The sequence below is a fragment of the Prinia subflava genome, chromosome Z (assembly GCF_021018805.1).
Source record: "Prinia subflava isolate CZ2003 ecotype Zambia chromosome Z, Cam_Psub_1.2, whole genome shotgun sequence".
NCBI lineage: Eukaryota > Metazoa > Chordata > Aves > Passeriformes > Cisticolidae > Prinia > Prinia subflava.
The window spans coordinates 66,790,125-66,810,935 of NC_086283.1; the positions used below are offsets into that span (position 1 = coordinate 66,790,125).

General features: G+C 37.7%; 1 protein-coding gene across 4 annotated transcripts in view; it reads right to left on the reverse strand.

Annotated features, from left to right (window-relative positions):
• Positions 1-1,830: 1,830 nt before the first annotated feature.
• Positions 1,831-20,811, reverse strand: part of GRAMD2B (GRAM domain containing 2B) — a 42,957-nt gene continuing 23,976 nt past the window's right edge. For 2 of the 4 annotated variants that reach the window (XM_063421787.1, XM_063421789.1), the window contains exons 2-14: positions 19,915-20,037; positions 17,850-17,931; positions 17,469-17,535; positions 16,404-16,507; positions 12,125-12,220; positions 11,351-11,422; positions 11,149-11,229; positions 10,407-10,518; positions 8,562-8,684; positions 8,289-8,376; positions 7,714-7,815; positions 6,065-6,158; positions 1,831-3,083 (exon numbers count right to left, since the gene is read on the reverse strand). In XM_063421787.1, coding sequence (XP_063277857.1) covers positions 3,042-3,083; positions 6,065-6,158; positions 7,714-7,815; positions 8,289-8,376; positions 8,562-8,684; positions 10,407-10,518; positions 11,149-11,229; positions 11,351-11,422; positions 12,125-12,220; positions 16,404-16,507; positions 17,469-17,535; positions 17,850-17,931; positions 19,915-20,037 — 1,186 coding nt within the window. In that variant the 3' untranslated portion in view covers positions 1,831-3,041. The remainder of the gene's footprint in view (positions 3,084-6,064; positions 6,159-7,713; positions 7,816-8,288; positions 8,377-8,561; positions 8,685-10,406; positions 10,519-11,148; positions 11,230-11,350; positions 11,423-12,124; positions 12,221-16,403; positions 16,508-17,468; positions 17,536-17,849; positions 17,932-19,914; positions 20,038-20,811) is intronic. The other 2 variants (XM_063421788.1, XM_063421790.1) reach the window with 2 other exon arrangements.

Sequence of the window (20,811 nt, forward strand, 5' to 3'; positions counted from 1 at the left end):
GCTGGCTGCATCCTTCACACCAGCAGTACCATAAACTTGATACCTTTCAGAAAATGAACTCCCTCAGTCCAAACAGCCAGCACAAATCCTCATTACTTTTTTCACTAACTACAATTACAGAAAACACAAGTCATGTGCCTCTCTTGTCTTCCACCTGCAAACTCAAAACATATTCCCAGAACCTGACACTACTAACTACTAGGTCCTGCAAGGCTGGTAGAACTTAGCTGTTTTTCTAGCCTCTGTGCTGTGAGGGACAACACGCAGATAAAACTGAAAAAACAAATACACAAGAAATTTTAGAACTGGCTTTTAAAAACAGATTTCCGTGCAGCCTGTGCAGCAAATGAAGAACGATTGTTACTAAGAGTGTGTGCTAAGAATTTTGCGTGCATTTCTGACTTCCCTAAAGTCACACACCTTTCCCACCTACTTCTGCAAACTCAAGCTTTTGCCAAAAGCCAAAACCCCTCCTTGTACCTGACAGAGAGAGTGGAAGTCTTCCTGCTCCTTAACAGGGTCCCAGCCTTGGGGCAAAGCATCTATTCCTTGCTTATCATGCTGCTAGTACTTCCCTCCCAGACACGACTGGGGCAAAGCTCCTCCTCTCCAGTTGCAAGCTTGAATCACAGGATTTAAATCACTCCACTCACTTCTAAGCTTTCTCCACGTGGGCCTGGCAGTGCTCCCTGAAGTACCTCAATACTGCCCTGCCCACCTGTGTGCCCTGATGCCGGAAGAGTGTGACATCCTTGAGACATCCTCTAGGAAAAGGGGGACTGAGGGGCAGGGGGAAGGTTGCACTGAACTGCCCCAGTGCACCCACATGGCCGCTGTGTCACAAGCCAATCCTTTCTCAGCAGCAGAGTTTACTTTCCTGTGTTGGAGGAACACTGTTATACCTTTGCCCAGACTCGCCTCCCCTGGCATGCTGCTGCAGCAGGCTAAAGGGCACACATCCACCTCTGATTGCTCATTCCCTCCAGTAATTATTTTGTTCTGTATGGCTAATGATAAAGGGCTTAGCCTGCCGCATTTACTTAAGGTACATATCAAATATTATCTCTCTCCCTGTTCTCCTCTAGAAAAGCACAGACTTGACGATGTAAGGTAAATAAAAAGCTAACTCAGATAAGCTGCTGGATATAACCAAGTTTTCCTGTAGTTCCTTTGATAAAAGTGACTCATGGTATCTTCAACCCCAGAGCTAGCAACTTCTGATACAGAATCAAAAGGAGGGAAGAAGAGAAGGTAGAGGATGAGGTGAGAGTCCAAAACACTACATAAGCTGGGCAACTGTAGAGGAAAGCAGGGAAAAGAATGGGGAAAAAAATTCCAAAACTTATTTCAACAGTTTTCTAGTGAAGCTGAGTTTTCCAATAAAGTCACAGTGGCTGAGGAAGCAAAAGAAGAGACTTCAATAGGAAGAACAGTCAAACCTCACAAATTTCTTACGTACTGTGCTCAGGTGGAATCTTGAGGCAAGCAGGCATGTTAGAGCCCACAGGGCCCTCTAAGCTGCCTCAGCATTCTGATACTCATCCAATATCCTCAAAGGAGGAAACTTGAGAAACCTGGGGAACCTGAGAAAACTAAAATGTTCTCAAAACTCTGGGGGCCAAATTTGCTGTTACTGCTAGCTGGAGATCCAAGAAGAAGTCACACACAACAGAGTCAGAGGAAGGAGTGCAGCAGGATGCAGTTCCTAACCCCTTGTGTTGGGTGCTGGGTTTTGCACAAACTTTGAACTGTGACGTATAAGCCTCATGAATATCACATTTAACCAAAACTGATGGATGGACTTGGGTTCATCCAAATTATAATATCGAATTGCTTGTTTTAAAAAAGTTTATTTAAACAAAGTAGGTACATTTCACAGAAATGGTTATAAAATGCATAGCATATTATAAACAATACTGTTACTTCACAGATAGTAGTTATTATCCTAAATACTGTGTTTTAAAAACTAATGAGCCTGCTTGGTGAATCAGAAAGCTAAAAATCCCCATCTTAGGCACTCTGGGAAAAAAACAGTATGCGATATAACAAAGCAGGTGTCCACTTCTTCCCTCACTCTATTGATTGTTTGTATTGCTGCATAATTAATTTGCCAGTTCTCATTATATTAAATCTCCAGTCCCTGGAGACTTCCATTTACTGGACTATGAATTGCACTTGCTCAGTCAACCAAAACCCCACACAACTCCAAATAAAGCTGACTGAGAATCTTCACACTGATTAACTTTAAGGACGGAGGCTGTATGAGTGGACAGAAAACAAGCAGTTTTTCTAAGTTGTGCAGGTGTGTCACACCCATATTGCTATTCATAAGCAACTTGATTGTAAATTGGCAAGTTCATACAGATTTCAGACTTGACTTCAGTGAAACCTGAATGCCCAGCAGAAACAGGTCTTACACTCAGTGGTAAGATTCCACAGAAAGTGGAATTGAGCCTTTTTACAGCACTGGAGAACTGAGCAGACCTCAAACATTCATGACTTTGCATACCCAAACACAGAGGTGTCTGTTTTCTGATCTTTGGGATGTCAGGGTGCAGAGAAGTAAGTAAAAATTAAGAGCACAGCACCAATCCATAATCATAGCTAAAACAGACACCTGATCATTCAGACAACACTTCAGTACATGAACCATGACTGACATTCTTCACATTTATACTTGTATGACAATAGGCATAAAGTAAGTGCTGAGGTAAAAGGATATGCACCAGGTTTGCACTGGTGTAAGCAACTCTAAAATCAAACAAGCTATAAAATCCATTACACACACAATAGAGAAAGAAAAATCCCCACATTTTTAAAACATAGATACATAGAGATCAAATCATATAAGTTTTCAAAATACATAGATACATTCTGAAGAATCAACTGACTTTTCTGCATGATGACTTGAGTTTTAGAGTAGTTTAAGCTTGGCCTGGACTGAAAATAAAGAAGCTTGAACTCTGGCCAGCAGAGGTCCTTAGGAAAGGTTTGTCAAGACAGAAGAATGAAGTCTGAAGCAGTCCAAGAATACCGATGTTTCATTCACCATCTTCAAGTAGCTGTTGTAAGTTGTTCTGTATCTTAGAAAAAGAGAGGGAAACAGTTGGGAGGCAAGAAGTGTTACACTGCATTTTAAATAAAAATAAAATCAAGACATACTCTTCAGTATACTCTGTGCATGTTAATTCTGTCACACCTTTTCATACTAATGGTATTCCTGTTAAATGCTTCCCTTATAATAAGTGTTATATAAGTGCATCAAATGGAACACCTAGACAGTCAAATAGCAGGACATCTAAGTTTCATATGATGACTATCCCCTGAAATTTTCTCTTATAGATTCTCCTCCATTAGTCATAAGAAAATAAGACAGAAATAAAAATCAGAGCTAGAAGCAATGGGACAAGAAACTGAATTATTTTCACCTTGATCAAAATCCAGTAAAAGCCTCAAACTTCCAAGTCACAGCTCTATGGATAGATGGATGATTCAAATAGTTTTGTAAGAGCTTCAGCCATGATGTGTGCACAGCAAAATATAGTCTTCTAATCATTAGCAGACATATCCCATTTACCAGATTTAGTGAATTGATTGTGGGTTATCGTCTTTAATTGCAATGAAAGTAATGCCAGCCAGTTGCATCCTTGAGAATAATTTGAACAGACCTATTTTTACTCAGCCTATTTATCCACTTTTCATCTCCTTGTCCTTAAAAGAAGAGAGGAGGGAATAGAGTGGGTCACCTCCCCAGACACATATGTTCTCAATATCTCAGTATCTTACTAACTTGCAGGCACTGGTTACAGATTTAGTCACAGCTCCTTTCACGCTTTAATTTGAGGAGCCATTTTCCTTTCTGTTCAAGGATACCACCTTTTAGTCCTACTTCATGATTTCTATCCCAGATGCAAACCTTTCTCAAGAAGGGCATTTTGAGGAAAGGAAGACAGTAAGAAGCACCTAATTTTATGAGAGTTGTTTAGCATGTAAACAGGAATCTCCTTTTAGCTTGGGTAAGTTTGTGTAAGGGAACGAATCATATTAGGCCACATTTTCCCTCCCACAATTTAATACTTTATCCTTTGATAGACATGGTGCATTTTAACAAGCCGCTAAATACAATTAAAAGCCAAATTAGCAGAATTTTACTAAATAGTGGTAGCTTATTGGCTCCAAGTATGAAGGAGAACTTCTAAAAATCACAAGGGCACACTGAAAAAGTCATTGCAACATATTAATCCACTAACCATTTTTAACTGCAGAGTAATTTTTAGTTTTTAATCTAGATAATCTCAGTGCTCCAGTTTACAGTTCTGTGGTCACTGGGAAAGTAAGGGGAGACATGACAAGTTATACTAGAACATATATTCTACCTTTGCTGCTGCAGCCAGCTACCAGCACTTTTAAAAAAGGCATATGAAATTGTTAAGCACCTGCAGTAACTTTGCTCAGAGAATAAAAAGCTCATCTAGATTAGAACAGTATGTGGCAATATGCAGCTACAGGCAATTCTGATTTAGCTTGTATGCAGAGCACTTCATTGCCTTGGGTATTTGGCAGATAAAGGTAAGTCTTTAAGGCTCCAGCCCTGTGGACACTAAACAAAGAAAGCAAGACACTAAACAACAAAAAAAAAGCACACCATATAAGACTCTAATTCAGGACAGAAGGTCACTTCTCTGGGAACAGCTGAATGATCTAACTATCCAGCTGTCTATTACTGTCTCCAAGCAGAGACTGTATAAGGGAGTGGGACAGTGCCTAGCCTTGCTGCAAAGGGCTGGCTGGCTGGCTTCCCACTGAAATGAGGTCTCCTATGAACCATCTTGCCAGCCTGTCCCAGACAGCCAGAAAGCAGTAACCTCTTAAATGACCTAATTTGGCTGAAGATTGTATCTGGTAACCATCTGGTAAGCATTTTCCCTTTGTACTATTATCCAAAAAATATAGAGGGGTTAAGACGGCATTACTCTATATTTCCATATCCAAGAGGGTGAAGATGTGGGGGAAGAAACCCCTTCTTGGCAGTATTTCTAAAACCTATGCCACACATATAAACAGTGATATTATATAGTCTTAGCTTCATGCTTGGGGGAAAAAAGGTGTTCAAAGACCTTGGCACAGACTCAGTTTTAGAAACAGAGGCAAAAATATCCCATGCGACTTAAGCACATAGGAATTCAAGTAACTTTTTTGTTCCACTAGTGTTTTTGTCATGCTTGGCCTGTGTAACACACAGCATTTCACCCATCTGAATTTGTGGGTGCATTTGTCAAGGTTTGGGGCGAGGTCTGCAGGGGCAGCAGCTGTGGGCCAAGACCAGGGGCTGCCCTGTGCTGGACACAGCCATCCAGCAGTACCCAGTGGACTCACACAGGGCACAGCAGAGCCCCAGCCATGAGAGCAGAGGAGTCTCTGGTAAGTGTTTTAGAAAGGGGAGAAACACCAAATAAGGTCTGCACACCCACTCGTTTTGCATCGGTTTCCAATTTAAGTCACCAAATTAATTCACCAAATACATTTAGCTTTCCAATTAGAAAATGGTAAAAAGCAAGGTGAGATATAGGGAATTGCACAATACGTGCAGCAATGTTTGTGTTATTGAAGAAAAACAAGCAGATTCCAGCAACTTTGTGTGAAGAAGCTGACTACATATGTAAGCAAGCACCCTTTTCTTAATCAAAAACTCCAACAAAAGCTCAAAACAGAAAAAATCATCAAATACCAATAATGGTTAAGTCCAAAATCCTTAGACCTGATGGACTAAAAAACAACAAAAAAGTTGAGATCACTAAAAAATGCAATAATCACCCTTGAAGTGTCTGCCTCAGGGACGCTTTTCCTGGTTATAAGCATCAGCTCAAAGCAAAGCTTTTACACACACCAATGTTTATACTAGGACTAATTTATAGTCCAAAAACTAGTCCTTTGTCTAGGAAAACATGACGCTTTTTGGTATCAAATCTGGGGGTAACTCAACACTTTTCAAGATAAAAGATGATAGAAACACAGCAAGAACCGATTGGTCTATCAGCATTTGCATTATCTCATATGATGTTACCTTTTCCAATTTTCTAAGATTAGCAGTTAACTCATCACAAAGGGCATCAGCATTAATTTGCAGGTGAGATCCCAAATCTTGGTGTACTTGATGTCTGTCAAATAGAATGAAAAAGTAAGTGTGACAGAGCCAAAAGAAAAAGAGGAAAACAGAACTGGATACACATGTAGATTGCAACAGAATGGCAAAATTGGAAACTGTACTTGTTTACAGAAAAAAAAGTGCTAAGTCACTTCCTGACTACATTTTTTACGTGATCTCATTATCCAGAAGTCTGGATGGAACAATTTATAGCTATTTCCACTGAAAAGTTCTGTAAGTTCCACATCCTGTGACTTGGAGGAAATCGGAAACCCCAAGCCCTTGACACTGCAGAAGTGCACATTAGATCTTCCTTCCTGTATCTTGTACTGTTTGGGAGCAGAGCAACAGAAACAAGATTTTCTTGTATTAGTGTTTCTGAAGAGGGACACATATTCTGCTAATAAAAATATGCCAGAAGTGAGAAAAAGGCTTTTGATATTGCCTACTATGTGAGGCAGGTTTACCCCACTTCTTGTATTATAAAATGGCAAAATATAAATTCAAGGCTGTATAGATAGAACACCATTTCCTTCCTATCCCTTTTTTAAATGAAGACTCTGTCTTCTTACACATGCATACAAGTCCTACTGCTTTCTACAGATGACAGCTGAGACCAGTTGTATCATAAACAATATAGTCGTTGTTTGGTATGACCAAAAGTGCCATGTCAGAGTGACCTGTTTTGTCATGGATGGGTAATCAAAGAAAGCTGAATTTAAAAGCACACTTATGTAAGAGCTTTTGCTAAATTTGAACCAGTTTGCAAACAGCTTCACCATGCCTGAGTCAGCTCTGTCCTGAATTTTATTTTTCCCTCTCTCTTTTTCATGTGGTGCTCCTCCAGCTGTCAGCATTTCCACTCATGTTGCATATGGCTGCAGGTTTTGCACTGAGTTTACAAATAACTTTTGAAACTGTATTTTTCAGAGAAGCTCAGGGAAAAATCTGTTATAAGAAGGGGAGAAGAGTTAATGCAGATCTGAATGCTTGATAAACTGATTAGTATTCTCAGCAGTATCCAGTTTAACTTCCATCTGCCCTAAGGCAAGAGCAGAAAGCTAATACAACTTATAGAGGTAAAATACTGTGGAAAATACACATACCTCTGCACTGCCTGTCCATTTAAGGTTTGCATATTTTCTGTCTATGTAACATGGAGACAAAAACCCACAAAGAAACAAAAAAACTAACTGCATGGGCAGAGGACAGCCATGACTCTAGCTACAGAAAGCAATTATTTATGTAACTGTGGTCCCTTTCCCTACTTCCTCTTCAAACATACAGACACTGTCCCTTGGTGTGTTTGGATTTTGTTGTGGTTTGGTTCTGTGTTGTGGGATTTTTTTTATTTCAGAAAGACAGGACATCAATTTCCAAACAGTATACAGACAACACAAAGCTTTATACAAGCAAGATAGACATATTAGCTCAAAGAGTACGAAGTAAGTTTCTAACATACTAATCAAATTACACTAAATCTGAAGACAGAAGTTACACATTTTTCATGGAATTATTGCTCTGGAAAAGATTTTATATCCCCAATATTTTTCCAGAGTTTATCTTACTCTTTAATATGTGAATCAAAGGCTGTCATGGACATAAGGCGTTCCTCCAGGACACTGATTTTATATCTCATGTAGAAGGTAGAAAGTATTAAAACACAAACACTGTAAGAGAGAAAAATAAAGTACATCAATTAAGGAAACTTTAGCAGTACCTGATAAATTTATTGTTAAAAGCCATTTAAATTGTTACTTGTACATGTTCAGTAATAAAGATATTATTCTTAGAAACATTTCAGGAAGACCATCAATGTCATTCAGACAATTATGAAAATCTCTGAGTATGTGTTTGCTGAGTGACATGCAAAAGAAACCTCTGCAAGTACTTAAACACTTCTAACATTTTCTGAACCAAAAGACCCTTTGCTTTTAAAAGTAAATGGCCAGTTAAGCAGGCTTATATAGATATAAGGCTTACACAGATATGTATGCATGTATATACACATTTTTGGAAAGCTTAAAGGCCACAACTCCCCATAATTTCCTTTTTTCAAGTAAAGCTCAGATTATATCAATCATGTAAACATAAGTTATAACTATAACAATAGTTTTTGACAATCTTGTTATTGCTAACTTACAGAATTGCATAAAATACAAGTACATGGTTCAGAGATAAGAGCTTCTGGAACTTCACTTTGTGGAGGAACCTGAAGGCTTCAGAATGGCCTGCAAGGGAAAGAATTAAGTCTTACTTGGAGCAGAGCAGAATATAAACAGTGTTTTGAAGAACGCAACAGATAATGCAAACAGAGGGAGAAAAAGAAAGAACTATTCCATATTACGTGAACTGACATAATTATGCAAACTTATCCCAAATTACTCCAGCTGAAGATCTGTCCTCGATTGCTTACCATTTCGAGGACTGTTTCGGGCTTTTCCATCAGGCCCACGTTTACTATGTGCATCTGAACGAACAGACTTGGCCTCAGGCTTGGAAACTTTCAAGTGAGTCTCTGTTTCAACAACGTGATAATCTGGCAAAAGAAAGATTTTTAAGAGAGGTGAAATACAGTAAAATATCAAGTCAAAGGAAATCATAGATAGCTTATGTTGGTCAAGAAATAGAGGAAGAGGAGAATTTTAAAAGTTGCATTTCTGTACTTCTGGGTAAAAAGCAGCAGTTGGTTTAGCAGTTAAAACAGTTTACATACTAATTCCACATCAACACAAAATAAAAGGAAGCATCTGGATTGAAAGAAGATGATGTATGTTGCATTTATATTCCAGGTTTTTTAAAAGATGGCAACCCATGAAAATGTTGAAAGCTACTACTGAATTTCCAGGTAGGAGATTACTGTCACAAAAGTAATCTTTCAAAAGGCCTGAATTTACTAGAATAATGATTCCAAATTACTTTAATAGTAACATCAAATGGGAATAGTGCATTGTTACTTTAAAAAGGACATTACAAGTCCCTTTCCCGACTGTCTTTAAAAATGCCAATGGTATCTTAAAAGAAATGGGACAGAAAAATCTAATCATACTCAGTTTTATGCTCTACTAGAGTACCCTGGACTTGATCTAATGATACACAAGAAACAACCATGAGTGACAGATGTGCTACCTTTCACCCCTGCTTTCAATTCCTTTTCCTAGGATGATTCTTTGCCTGGATATTGGTTTTCATTTGTGGAAAAAGAAAATGGAATAGTTTGAAGTAGTTACTAGCCATCAAGAAGTAAGATAGCAACTTAAAACATTCTTCTGAAGCTCTTCTGTGGCATGTGTTGACACCACAATTTAATGAATAGCACCACACAAATAAAGACAGATGCACAGTAAATATCAAATACCAGTGAAAACAACTCCAAATTATCCCGCTGAACAAAAGACACAGAGTAAAAATGAGAGTTTTTATAAATAAAAAATAACATGATATTATTTTTAATAAAAAAAAACATGACAGAAAACTGCTATAAAAATGTCAGTATCTTTCAACAGTTTCTTACACAAATTATAGTCAAGATGGAATCCAGAAAACTAACAGCATAACAATATATAAATTAATATATATTAATTGTACAAGAGAATACTCAAGGTTTTCATAATAACATTCAACATGAGCTAGCTACACAAAATAAGTATTGCTGTACACATGATGTTATGAAGCATGAGTATGAAGTATGAGTTATGAAGAGAGTTTCAATCAGAATGGCTGCTAGTTAGGTGAAAAACTTCAGACAAGAGATTTCAAAGAATGTGGTAAAGAAAAACAACTTTGGGCAGTATCTTCAAGTATCTTAATAGCTGCCAAGAATGAGTGTTTAAAAAACCCCACAAAAACACATGTCAAAATAACCTTGATGACCAAAAGCCAACATGGTACAAACTGTTACTTGTATAGATCAGAAGTTACACTGTGACTTGAACTACTTTACAATGGGTTTTGATTGTTTGGTTTTCTTTGTGTTTTAAAGCATGAATGGCTCCTACATTCTATCTCTGCTTGCATGGCTAAGCAACTGGAACCAGTAGTGACAATTTAGATCTGCTGATGACCAAGTCATTGCCTGTGTCTGGATTGCAGAGGGCTATAGTAACAGAAATGCAGGTACTGGAGCCTTGAGGAGGACCTCAAAATCCACATAAGTCTCCAGGACAGTGGAGAATCTACATTCCACATCAGAAGGGGATACAGAAACAAAACTGAGAGCTCATCCACTCTTTTTCTCTTGAGGCTTCATGATCCCACTCACCTTGGAAGCATTCCAGCTCTGGTGTCTGTGAGCCTGTGCTGCTGGACTCTTCCATCTCTTGTCTTCGCTGCTGCACTATTCCATCCAGATCAGAATAATCTTCGTTGAAATCCTGATGGGGAGAATAAATCACAAAAAGGCTCAGCCCTGTTCTAAATTGAAACAACTTTATTTCCTCTAGAATCTGAACCGAGTATCAAAGCTTTAGAACTGTTTAACCAGGAACAACTCTGGTATCAAGATGTTGAAATTAAAAAATAAGCTCCATAATATCACCAGAATTTAAGCTTCATCTCCTGCCTTGTCTACAAGAAAGACTGTTAAATTAGACAAGTTGTGAAGTCCAGGACAAGCCCTAATAGGCTTAGACTCTGGTCATCACATGTGGCTTCACAGCTCTTTCAGATGAGTAAACTGTTTTACAGAGAAAGGTTTGCTATTAGAAACACTTCAAAAACTGTTCATGGCAGACTTTACGTCAGTACAGTGAAATCTGACTGCGAAACAGAGATATGAAGAACGTACAGACCTTGAATAAATCCAAAACGTATGCATGTATATAAACTGCACGTCACCAGGTAATTATGCTAATTATTTCAAATGTTTTCTAGCGTTAAAGACTCATGGAAATTTTAGAAACAGATGTCATGAATTCCTTCAGTTTCCTTTCTTCAGGCTTTATAAATAGTACTTGCAATGAAAGATGTCGTGCAACAAGAGAACTAACTTCTAAGCCATTTACCAGGGGCAGAGTTCTAGGGCGATCAGCCCTGAAGCTGCTTTCTGCAGAAGAGGGATTTGGACTGTTGCCCATGCTTGTATCCTGAAAAAAAGCAGCACTGTTAACAAGGAACACAGGCAGAAAGTACCTTGTATTTCACAGCATGACAGCAGTAATAATGAACACAAAGCTACATACCCTCTTCACAGCCACTAGTACTTACGTCAAGATGTCTACAGATAGATTTTAACAGCTTGTAGGTGGTATCTCTGGAGAGCAGTGAGACAAACATATACTGCAAAACAAAAGTTCCATGACTGTTTGCAAAAGGCATACAGTTTTCCTTTTATCTAAATAAAACCTGACAGGTGATTTTGCTGATCAAGTAACAATTTTCAAGAACTTTATTATAGCAGGAAAAACCTTGCAGTCCTTCTAAGCCTACAACTTGAGGTTTATCACATGAATGCAAAACAGTTGGCACATAAAAGCTACCATGTTCTGCTACAGGAAAAAGAGCATAATCCAGAACTGTTCTTTCTCTTAAAAACATTTTCCATGCTATGTTTTACCTACCCCTTAAAAAAACTCCAAGCAAATAAAACCCCGAACTTTCTTTTATCTACTGTCTCCTGCACCCACAAAATATTTGTGCAATGAAAAAGCATTTTTTCTGAAGCTGCTCATAGGCTAAAACACCATTTTTTACTGATTGATGCAATTACAATTCCTGAATATCACTGTAAGCAACAGATTTTTGTATGTCTAAGGTATGCCTGGTTAAGGAAGAGATACAAGCAAATGGCAGAACACTGACAGAGCTGCCAGCAAAGCAGGTAACCCTCTGCGCATGCACCCCCTGACTCAGCTTTTTCAGTTCCTCTAGTACTATGAACTTTTGGAAAACAGGGAATGAAATATCACAGAGTGCAGGTGGCAAACAGCTTCTGTTTTTTATTTTCTCACTGAAATACCATTGTCCTCTAACAGTACTTACCCTATCTGTCACTGTTGCTATGATCAGAGCATTTGGCACAAGAAGGGCAGTTTTGGTTTTCTTCAGAAGTGTCACAGACAGCACAGGTATACTAATCTGAAACAAGATCAATGTAACATTCGAATCCCAATACTTGCATACAAATCTGCATCACGCTCTCTCCCAGGGGACCAGAACAGCTACTGGGATAAGCCAGACCTCCCACACTTGCCATTTAAAGATGCCTCCACTGCATTTCCGATTACTATTATTTCACATGAAATAAGAAAAAGTAATAATCTGAAACCATACCAAACTACTTTTACTTCTACTTTTACAAAATGCTAATCCAGGCTTTTGTTTATGTCTTCCTTTCCTGATCCCTTTGGGCTCTCCCAAGACTACAGGCTTAGTGCACTGCAGATCAGCAAAACGAACCAAACATAAAGCTATGCTTTGTCTAGAAACCAAATATTTAAGAACATATCAGACAAGACAAGTTTGTTGAATAATGAGTGTAAAGTCTTCTCACCACTTACAGATCTGCAACAAGCAGGTGAGTAAACAGCTCGTCCTTCAGCAAGGTTGGAAGACCCAATACTGACACACCTGCTGACTTCAACTGATTCCTCTGTGTGCCAAGGAGGCACACAAATCTACATTTACATTGCAAAGTTCTCAATTTTCCTTCCTGCTTTGTGTTTACATCCAATGCCATTAGCTTAAAATCTGCTAAGTTTCAGAGTATTTCACTTCAGGTATTCTGCATGGGATCTTCCTGTAAATCCCAATTTAAAAGGCAAAAAGCCTAGTTGGAGACAGTGAGTTGAAAAGCCTGAAAAGTTGAAAAGGTTTAGAGAGTTATGCAAATATAATAATCCTAGATATGTATATAATATAATAATCATTGATAACAACATCTATGATTAAGAAACAGATCCTGCTAAAAATACCTTTGGCACAGGCTCTCAGATCTACCTCAGAAATTTGGAAGCAAGGTTAGAAGTGTGCATAAATTGTTCAGTTCACAATCACAGCATTGAATTAAAACATGTCATTGGAGGAGGATGAAGTTACTCTGTGCAGTTTCTTGTTAACTTTTGTTCAGAACAGTAATATGAAATCATGAGCTGAAAAACTTCACGAGGTTAAAAAAAAAATCTTTGTGTGTAACAGTTTGGTTGCAAGACTGCAAAATACATTTTGAACAGAAATCCTGCTACAAGTTACAAGAAAGCAGCTTCCAATTTTTCTAGCTGGTTCAGTTCACAATTCACCTTAAAGAACTTTAAATCAGAGGTGTTAACAGCATTCTACTGTGTGTAGTTTTGATGGATAATTACTATAATCAAGACTAACATGTCCATTCAGCACTTGCTTATTGCACTGTTCCCACAGCATTAGATTGAAAGGGTGGAATCATTGTTTGGTAACAACTACTTTTATCTGAAACAATAATTATTTCAGAATAAAAGGTTTACCAGCAGGCAATGTAAAAAGTAATTTAAAAGGGTAAAACAATGTCTAAATCCAAGGAAGACTCATGGCCAACATAAATAGCCAAATTAGAGCTACCTGGAAATGCCTTTCAATGCCTTCAATCCTGAAAAAGCAATCTTTGACTTCTGAATACACACAGTGTCATTACTGCATAGTCAAAACTCCTGAATTGCATAGCTGTTCCTTGCATGAAAGCTTTCAGTAAAAAAAAAAACCCTGAAAGAATTCTTGTCAAAAATTAACTGAAATGTGTAGATCTGCTGTTTCTCACAATAAAACATTTTATCCCTAAGCTTAAATTATTTTACAAGCCTTAAGCAATAGAAGCTCTACATCTTGGAAACTTTGTCAGTGTATCTGACTGCTAAGAATGTTCCTCTTCCCGTCCAGCTTGATTTTCTCCTTCCCCTCCCACGACGTGATTTTTTACTGCATCCCAGATTTTCTAGGTTTTTTCTTGATGGTATTCCTAAACACTGAACAAAGCTGTAAATAAATGATAAAGACTATCCCCTTCACTCCTAATTTTCCCCGCAATGTTTTTGGAAAATAAGACTCAGAACTGAGTAATTTGCAATATTGCTATAATTACATTTACAGTGTTTATCCAACCCCATCTTGTAAAATGTTTTCACTTTTCAACATATACGTATGTATGTACATATTCCTGAATTTAAAACCCTGTTGACAAAGATAATTTCCGAGTACTACACCATCATAATTCTGCATCTTTTTTCACAGGTTTTTCTACTTAGTAAAGTTCTACCATATTCTGGTATACATTTAGCTTAGATGACATTAGAAAGCCATTCCATAGTTTAAAGTAGTTACATTTGTTCATGCTGATCAGAAGATTGCTTGTACAGCAGCTTAAATTTTAATAAATTCCCAAGATAGCTGTTACTAATACTGAATGAAAGTATTCAACCACTTGTTTTTTTCCTTTGTGTCACACAGCTTTCACCAACTTAGACAGCATCCACATTAATGTACTAGTCTATGACTAATAGAATTCATTAACTAGAAATCAACAATAATCCTGGGCCAAGTGGTGAAACACAGTAACCCATAAGGTTGCTATGGACAATGTGCTGACAGTAATTTCATGCATTCTTTAAACCACTTTATAAAAAGTCCTCTAACAACAGATGATTTTCCATCAAAATAGTTGACTGCAGAGAAATGAGATAATCTCAATCCCTAAACTGATTTCAGCATTCAATTCACTAGATCTAACTAGGAGCTTTTTTCAAGGATGCACCTGAAAGGAAGAAGTCAAAGAAATCCTTGAAGCAAATTAATCTGTCTCCTCAGAAAAGGTCAAAATCAAAGCAGTTTGTGTAAACAAAGTGCACTCCAAAAGCTCCAGATCAACAGATCCAAGTCTTTGTTTTTTCTGTATGCATATCATTCACCACAGGGGTACTAATCTTTACGTGGATCACCAATAAAGACTAATATAAGATTTTCCCAACAGTTCACATCTCATTTCTGATCTGCATATGGGTCTCACAAACAAAAACTTTGCCAACATGTTTGTCTTGGGTTGAAAAATGTAACCAAAAATGTGTATTCTATTTTCATCTGTTGAAACTGGTTGGGAGATATTGTTCTTTATCTCTTGTAAATCTTGTGGGGAAGAGGGTGGATGCCTTCTGTTAATGGGACACCTGATAACACCAGAAAAGGCAGTGCCTCCTTATCTCTTCCTTCACCCATCCTCCTCCCAGGGACATCACCTGTGAATGGGCCATTGAAGGCCTCCCACATGACTGAGAACATCACCTCATTCCATTGTGAGATGCTCCACCCAGTGGGAGGAGCCAAAGCCTTTCCACCAGCATAAAACCTGCAATCCCAAACACCAATTTAGTCAATTTTCCACTGAATCCCTGGAGGAAAGACTGGACCCATCTCACCAGCACTGGACCCTTTTTTCTACAGGATCACCTCTACTCCCCAAAACAACATCTGTTACTCCAGGAGGACTTATCTGGACTGCTTCCAACACCCTGAAAACAGGGTGTCAGGTCGTATCTCTGACTCCATCAGGGTTTTCTAGGACTTTTGTATGTTTGCTTGCTTGTTTTTTTGTACTACTGCATTTGTATTTTTTAAATATTCATAGTAAAAGACTGTTATTCCTATTCCCATTTTTTGGCCTGAAAGCTCCTAATTGCAAAATTGTAATAATTTGGAGGGAGGGGGTTTTTACGTTCTCCATTCCAAGTGAAACTCCAGGTTTTCCTGACAGATACCTGTCTTTCCAAACCAAGACAATGTTTTTCTCATCTGTTCTCTGTTTATGCAAAATGGGACTGCTAGACGAATCCCTCAGAGAGCTTTGCTACTCAAGTCAGAAGCCGGTTTTAGTTCTTCCTCTTTAACTGCCTTAAATATACTTGATCCTTCTCTCCAGTGCCCCAACTACTGTCTTGGAGCCCTTAACACCTTTCAGCTTTCATTCCTCCTGCTCTTTCTCCTCTTTGAAATACTTACCCCAAGAGAAACATTTTTGCCATTTGTGTTACATGGGTTTGACAATGCCCTCACTGCTGCTTGTCAGATCCTTTCATTTCACTTGCTTCTTTCAGACATGAAGTCCTTAAACGAGAGATTCAATCTCTAATAATAGTGCTCAGTTCTAGACCGCATTTCAAACATCACTTATAAACAGTGATTGTTTTCAATAAAAGTTGCAAGTATTACTATTCTAGCCTTTCACAATAATTTGAACTTCTGGTAATGAACAAATTGTTAAGAATAGCATTAGTGTTCTATACATAAACATCTTACTAACCTTAGTGTCTTTACCAAAAACCTTGGAATGGAAGCAAATCCAGTTTTCAGATAGGAATAACTTTCCTTGGTACAGAATTTCTTTCTGCAGAGCACAGGTAAAGCCTGAAACAAATACATGTTCCATAATCTTGAACGTAGTCACAACCCAAGCCAAGACAATTTGGATTCTGTTTTGTTCTTTTTACAGAACTGTGATATATTTACGTTTATACCTTTTGATTAATATTGTCAAACCTCAAAATTTTCCATAAGTTTAATTAATACTGACAAGCTCAGAAGATGTCACAGGTCTAAGTTTAGACTCAAAGTAGTTGAAGGACAATAACTGAAATTACTAAAGTGAACAGTAGCATGCAAGTGACCTCCAAAGGCCAAAATTTTTTCTGAGAGAATACGATCTAGCTTTCTATAAACCTTTTACTAATTTCTAGGTAACAGTATTACTTAAATGTGAAGAGCTTAATGAAAGGTTTTATCTTTAAACTTCCAGCTTTATGGCCATTGTCTAAACTAGATGTCCCACAGAGATACAACACAGGTAAAGTAATATTGCTTTAACTTCACAGACACTGAGCAAACCATTTCTCACTCATGAACCACCTTTCCTGCACTCCTTTCAAGAAACATTTGCTATACATGTCTGTGTAGAACTCCTTTCTTTTGAGTACTATAGATAATAGTAAAATGTAAAAATAGTAAAATAGTTAAACATTTAAACATTGCTTTTCTTATTAGTGTTTTTGAATATTAAAACATCATCAACAGCAAAACTTCAAGATTCAGTATCAAAAAATACTGCATTAGGCTACTCTCCTGGAATGGCAAAGTGGGCTACAGTTTCCAAATATACCAAACATGCCGAGATTTAAGTTTTCCAAGATTACAATACAATGCCCAATACACATGGATCATGGCTCTAAGTAATTGGAGTTAAAAGTTTTTAAAATTTAGTTTTTAAATTTTAGATAGTTCCTCTTGTTTACCCAACAAAATCACCACATTTGTTGGGTAACAACATTATCTAGGATCCACATCCAACAATGACACAGGGATTAACACTTACTTTGTTTCAGTGGCTCATCAATGGGAACATCTAGAAACAGCTTATGAAAGTGTGCATTTGCCTTCAACTGAAAAACAAAAAGCCCCACAACAAAACACAAACACTCTATTAGACAGCCTGACTACCAAGTGACCTGCTCCACTTCCTGTCCTCCACAAACCTTCCCATTCTGCCCACTTGTTTTAGAAGAAATCCTCATCTTTTTCTATGTCGGTGTTGACTCAATATTGTGTTTTACCCAGACTCTAACATACTGATGAAAAAGGAACCTGTGTCTTTATACAACCATGAACTATTGTGTTGCTAAACAAAAGTCCTGTCATGGTAGTTACATGTTTACTTTTAGTCTATGTAAGCAAACAAGCAGAATCTCTGCCTTACCTGATTTGAGGCACGTTTTTTCCTTTCAATCTTGGAGTCACTCTTGACTGTCAGGACTGGACTATCTGTGCTGCTCTTGGTCCTGAAGATTAAAAGCATTTGATGTAAGCCTGGTCTCAGTTCATTGGTCCTGGTAAGTTACCAACAAGAGGTGCTTTTCCATGGAACATATTAATCGTTTAGATAACTTATCTAATACATCAAGAATTACGCAGAGATAAAGAGGAGTGTATTTTTTCTTAAACTGTGTCAGTCTGCTGACTATGACAGTCTGATGAAGATCTTTTAATTTAGAAGGGGTATTCTAAATAACTGACTAGATGGTAAGGAAATAGAAAAAGTTCAAAACATTTTTACAGCTTAATGAATTATCACACTGCTTAGCTCCACCTTCATTTCTGGGCAACATGTGAGATACTAATACTAAGCAAGCACATTCCTTACTTCCTAATGCAAGATAAAATGATATAAAACTTAGTAGCTGAGGTGGAGGGCAGTGCACAGAATGCTATGAACTTGTAACACAAGCTACAAGCTCATTTGGAAAGTGCAACAAAGAGTAGGTACACAAGTCAGAGGACAGCTATGAACTGTGTAGTGTAGTGTAATGAAATCATTTAGAAAACCAGTAACCCTACAGGAAACAAAATGGAATTCTGAGTGCCAATTGTATAGGTAGCTGTACTTGTACAGCTCCAGCCATTCATACTGGAAAACCAAACAAAACCTCAAATAACTCTAAAAAACCCCAAGTATGGATCAAATTCTCTGTGGATGGCTGGGAAAATCAGTTTTACCTGTTCTATACAGGAGAAATTAATGGTATGGATTGTTCAGAAACACAAACAGATAGGTGGGATAACTGTTTCATAAAATCAGAAAGAGGAGAACACACTCTGAGAGCTATGCAGCACAGAACAAATGCATATTAACATACTATAAAAATCAGGCAGATCTTTTTCAGAGGTCCTCAGATGCAAATTGAACAGTAGAAGGAAAAAACATATCACAGGACTCATACTGAATGACCTGAAAAAAAATGTTGTGCTAAAGATACAGTAGGGAAATAAAGATGGTACAAAGGTTCCATTACTGCAGGGTATGAGTGACAGGAAGAAAAACCTTGAGTGTTATGAAGGCACAGCTGGAAAGAGATTGTATAGCAATCTGACTTAGCAGAGAAACTGACTGTATATCTCAGGAGGTCTCTCATAGAAAAAACTCTAAAACATATGAGTACATGTATTTATGTGCTTATGCAAAGTATAGGCCAAACGGAAACAAACAGTAAGCCTGACAAAAATCTTATATTTAGCTGTCACCAAAAGTAACCAATTACAGCATATGAGAGGTCAGACTGCAACATTGGGAAAAAAGAAGTTATAACATATTCCTTCATACACCTTTTCTTCAACAATGCTTCATGAAATTAAGTGATGTTTTTTAAATATTTGCCTTGTAACCAAAACAACAGTGTCAGGCTGACCACTGACTTTTCAGTTGACAAAGTGAAAGCGATGCAAAGGTTCAAGCCATCCATGTGAGATTTTAGTTTCTTTTTGAAGCACTTAAAATGCATTCCAGTTCTTCAACAAAAGAAGAATGAGTGTCTTTGAAGAAGAATGAGTGGGGACATTAAAAAAATCTGATGCAATATATGGCACAAAGTCCAAAATTAAAACTTATGTCATAGTTTTACCATGGACAATCGATATTCCAGCATGAAAGTGTTCTGGAAACAAGCCAGGAATAAAACTGTAGCTCAGTTTGACCGCCTGTCAAATTGATTATGAAAGGAATGTGACTAGAAGTGGCATTAAACAGTGCAACATATTTCCTAGAACAGGGGAACTAAGCCAGCTCAGAGTCTAAATCCTGTTGTGACTGCTTGCAATGGGTAACAGAGCAACCAAGGAGGGTACCTGAATTCCAATTCACTCGCATAGTGTGCAAGCTAACCCTCCACTAGTATATCTGATAAATATTGCTACTCAGTCTAGCTTTGGAAGTTGCAATCATTCTAATTATCTTACTAGACGAAAACTGACAGTGTTTCTGACATTACCTAGCAACATCAACTCTTTTCCGGTCATCAAAATACTCCATTTCACTGGTAGGGGTATGCAGTGACACAGTGGGTGATTTTCCAGCCTTTCTTTTTTCATCAGTTCCATTTTCTCCATCTGAACTGCAGGGGGAAAATAAATAAATAAATAAGCACTCAAATAGATAATTAAAGAAACAGAAATGTGTATTACAGCATTCACAGTAATGTTGAATGCCACTGTAGCATGTTGACAATACAGCATATATTAAAGAACAAAATTGTAACATACATTTTTGTTGAGATCCTGAAAAAATCTTTGTCTACTGACTTGACAGTACTATACGTCTGAGCTCCAGTACTGGAATTTCAGCAATGGAGAGTGGAAAATTGAAATACTGCCATGGATATTTCAGCACTCATAAAATTTGTAGCTCTAGCTTCTGTCCTGAATGTCTAGTTTAGGAAAAATGCATTCCATGTTCAGTACCCAGACTCAGATGACTAATGGAAATTAATTTGATTGGCAGACAAGGAGAAAAACATCTTGCATGACAGCACATAGTGCTTAGCAGATTATTTGTGGCTCAATACTGCAAGAGGAAGATGGGTTCCATTTTGCCTCTCGCTTCCCTCTTCTGTGAGAATCCACAAGCAGAATTTTCATAATATAGGTTTCTTTCCAAGTATAAAAAGCATTTTTATTTTATTTTTTATTTATTTTATTTAAAAGCAGCACTGCCACCACAGTGCATTGTCTTTATACAGCACGTGACACTGCTTCAGAAATCTGTGTTTTGGACCCAGACTCTGAAGGCTAAGCAGTGTGTCATTAGAGACTCCCCCTTGTTTCCCTTTCCATAATTTTCCAACAAAATGACAACTGTGAAAACTTAGAGAAAAAGAGCTGTTATTAAT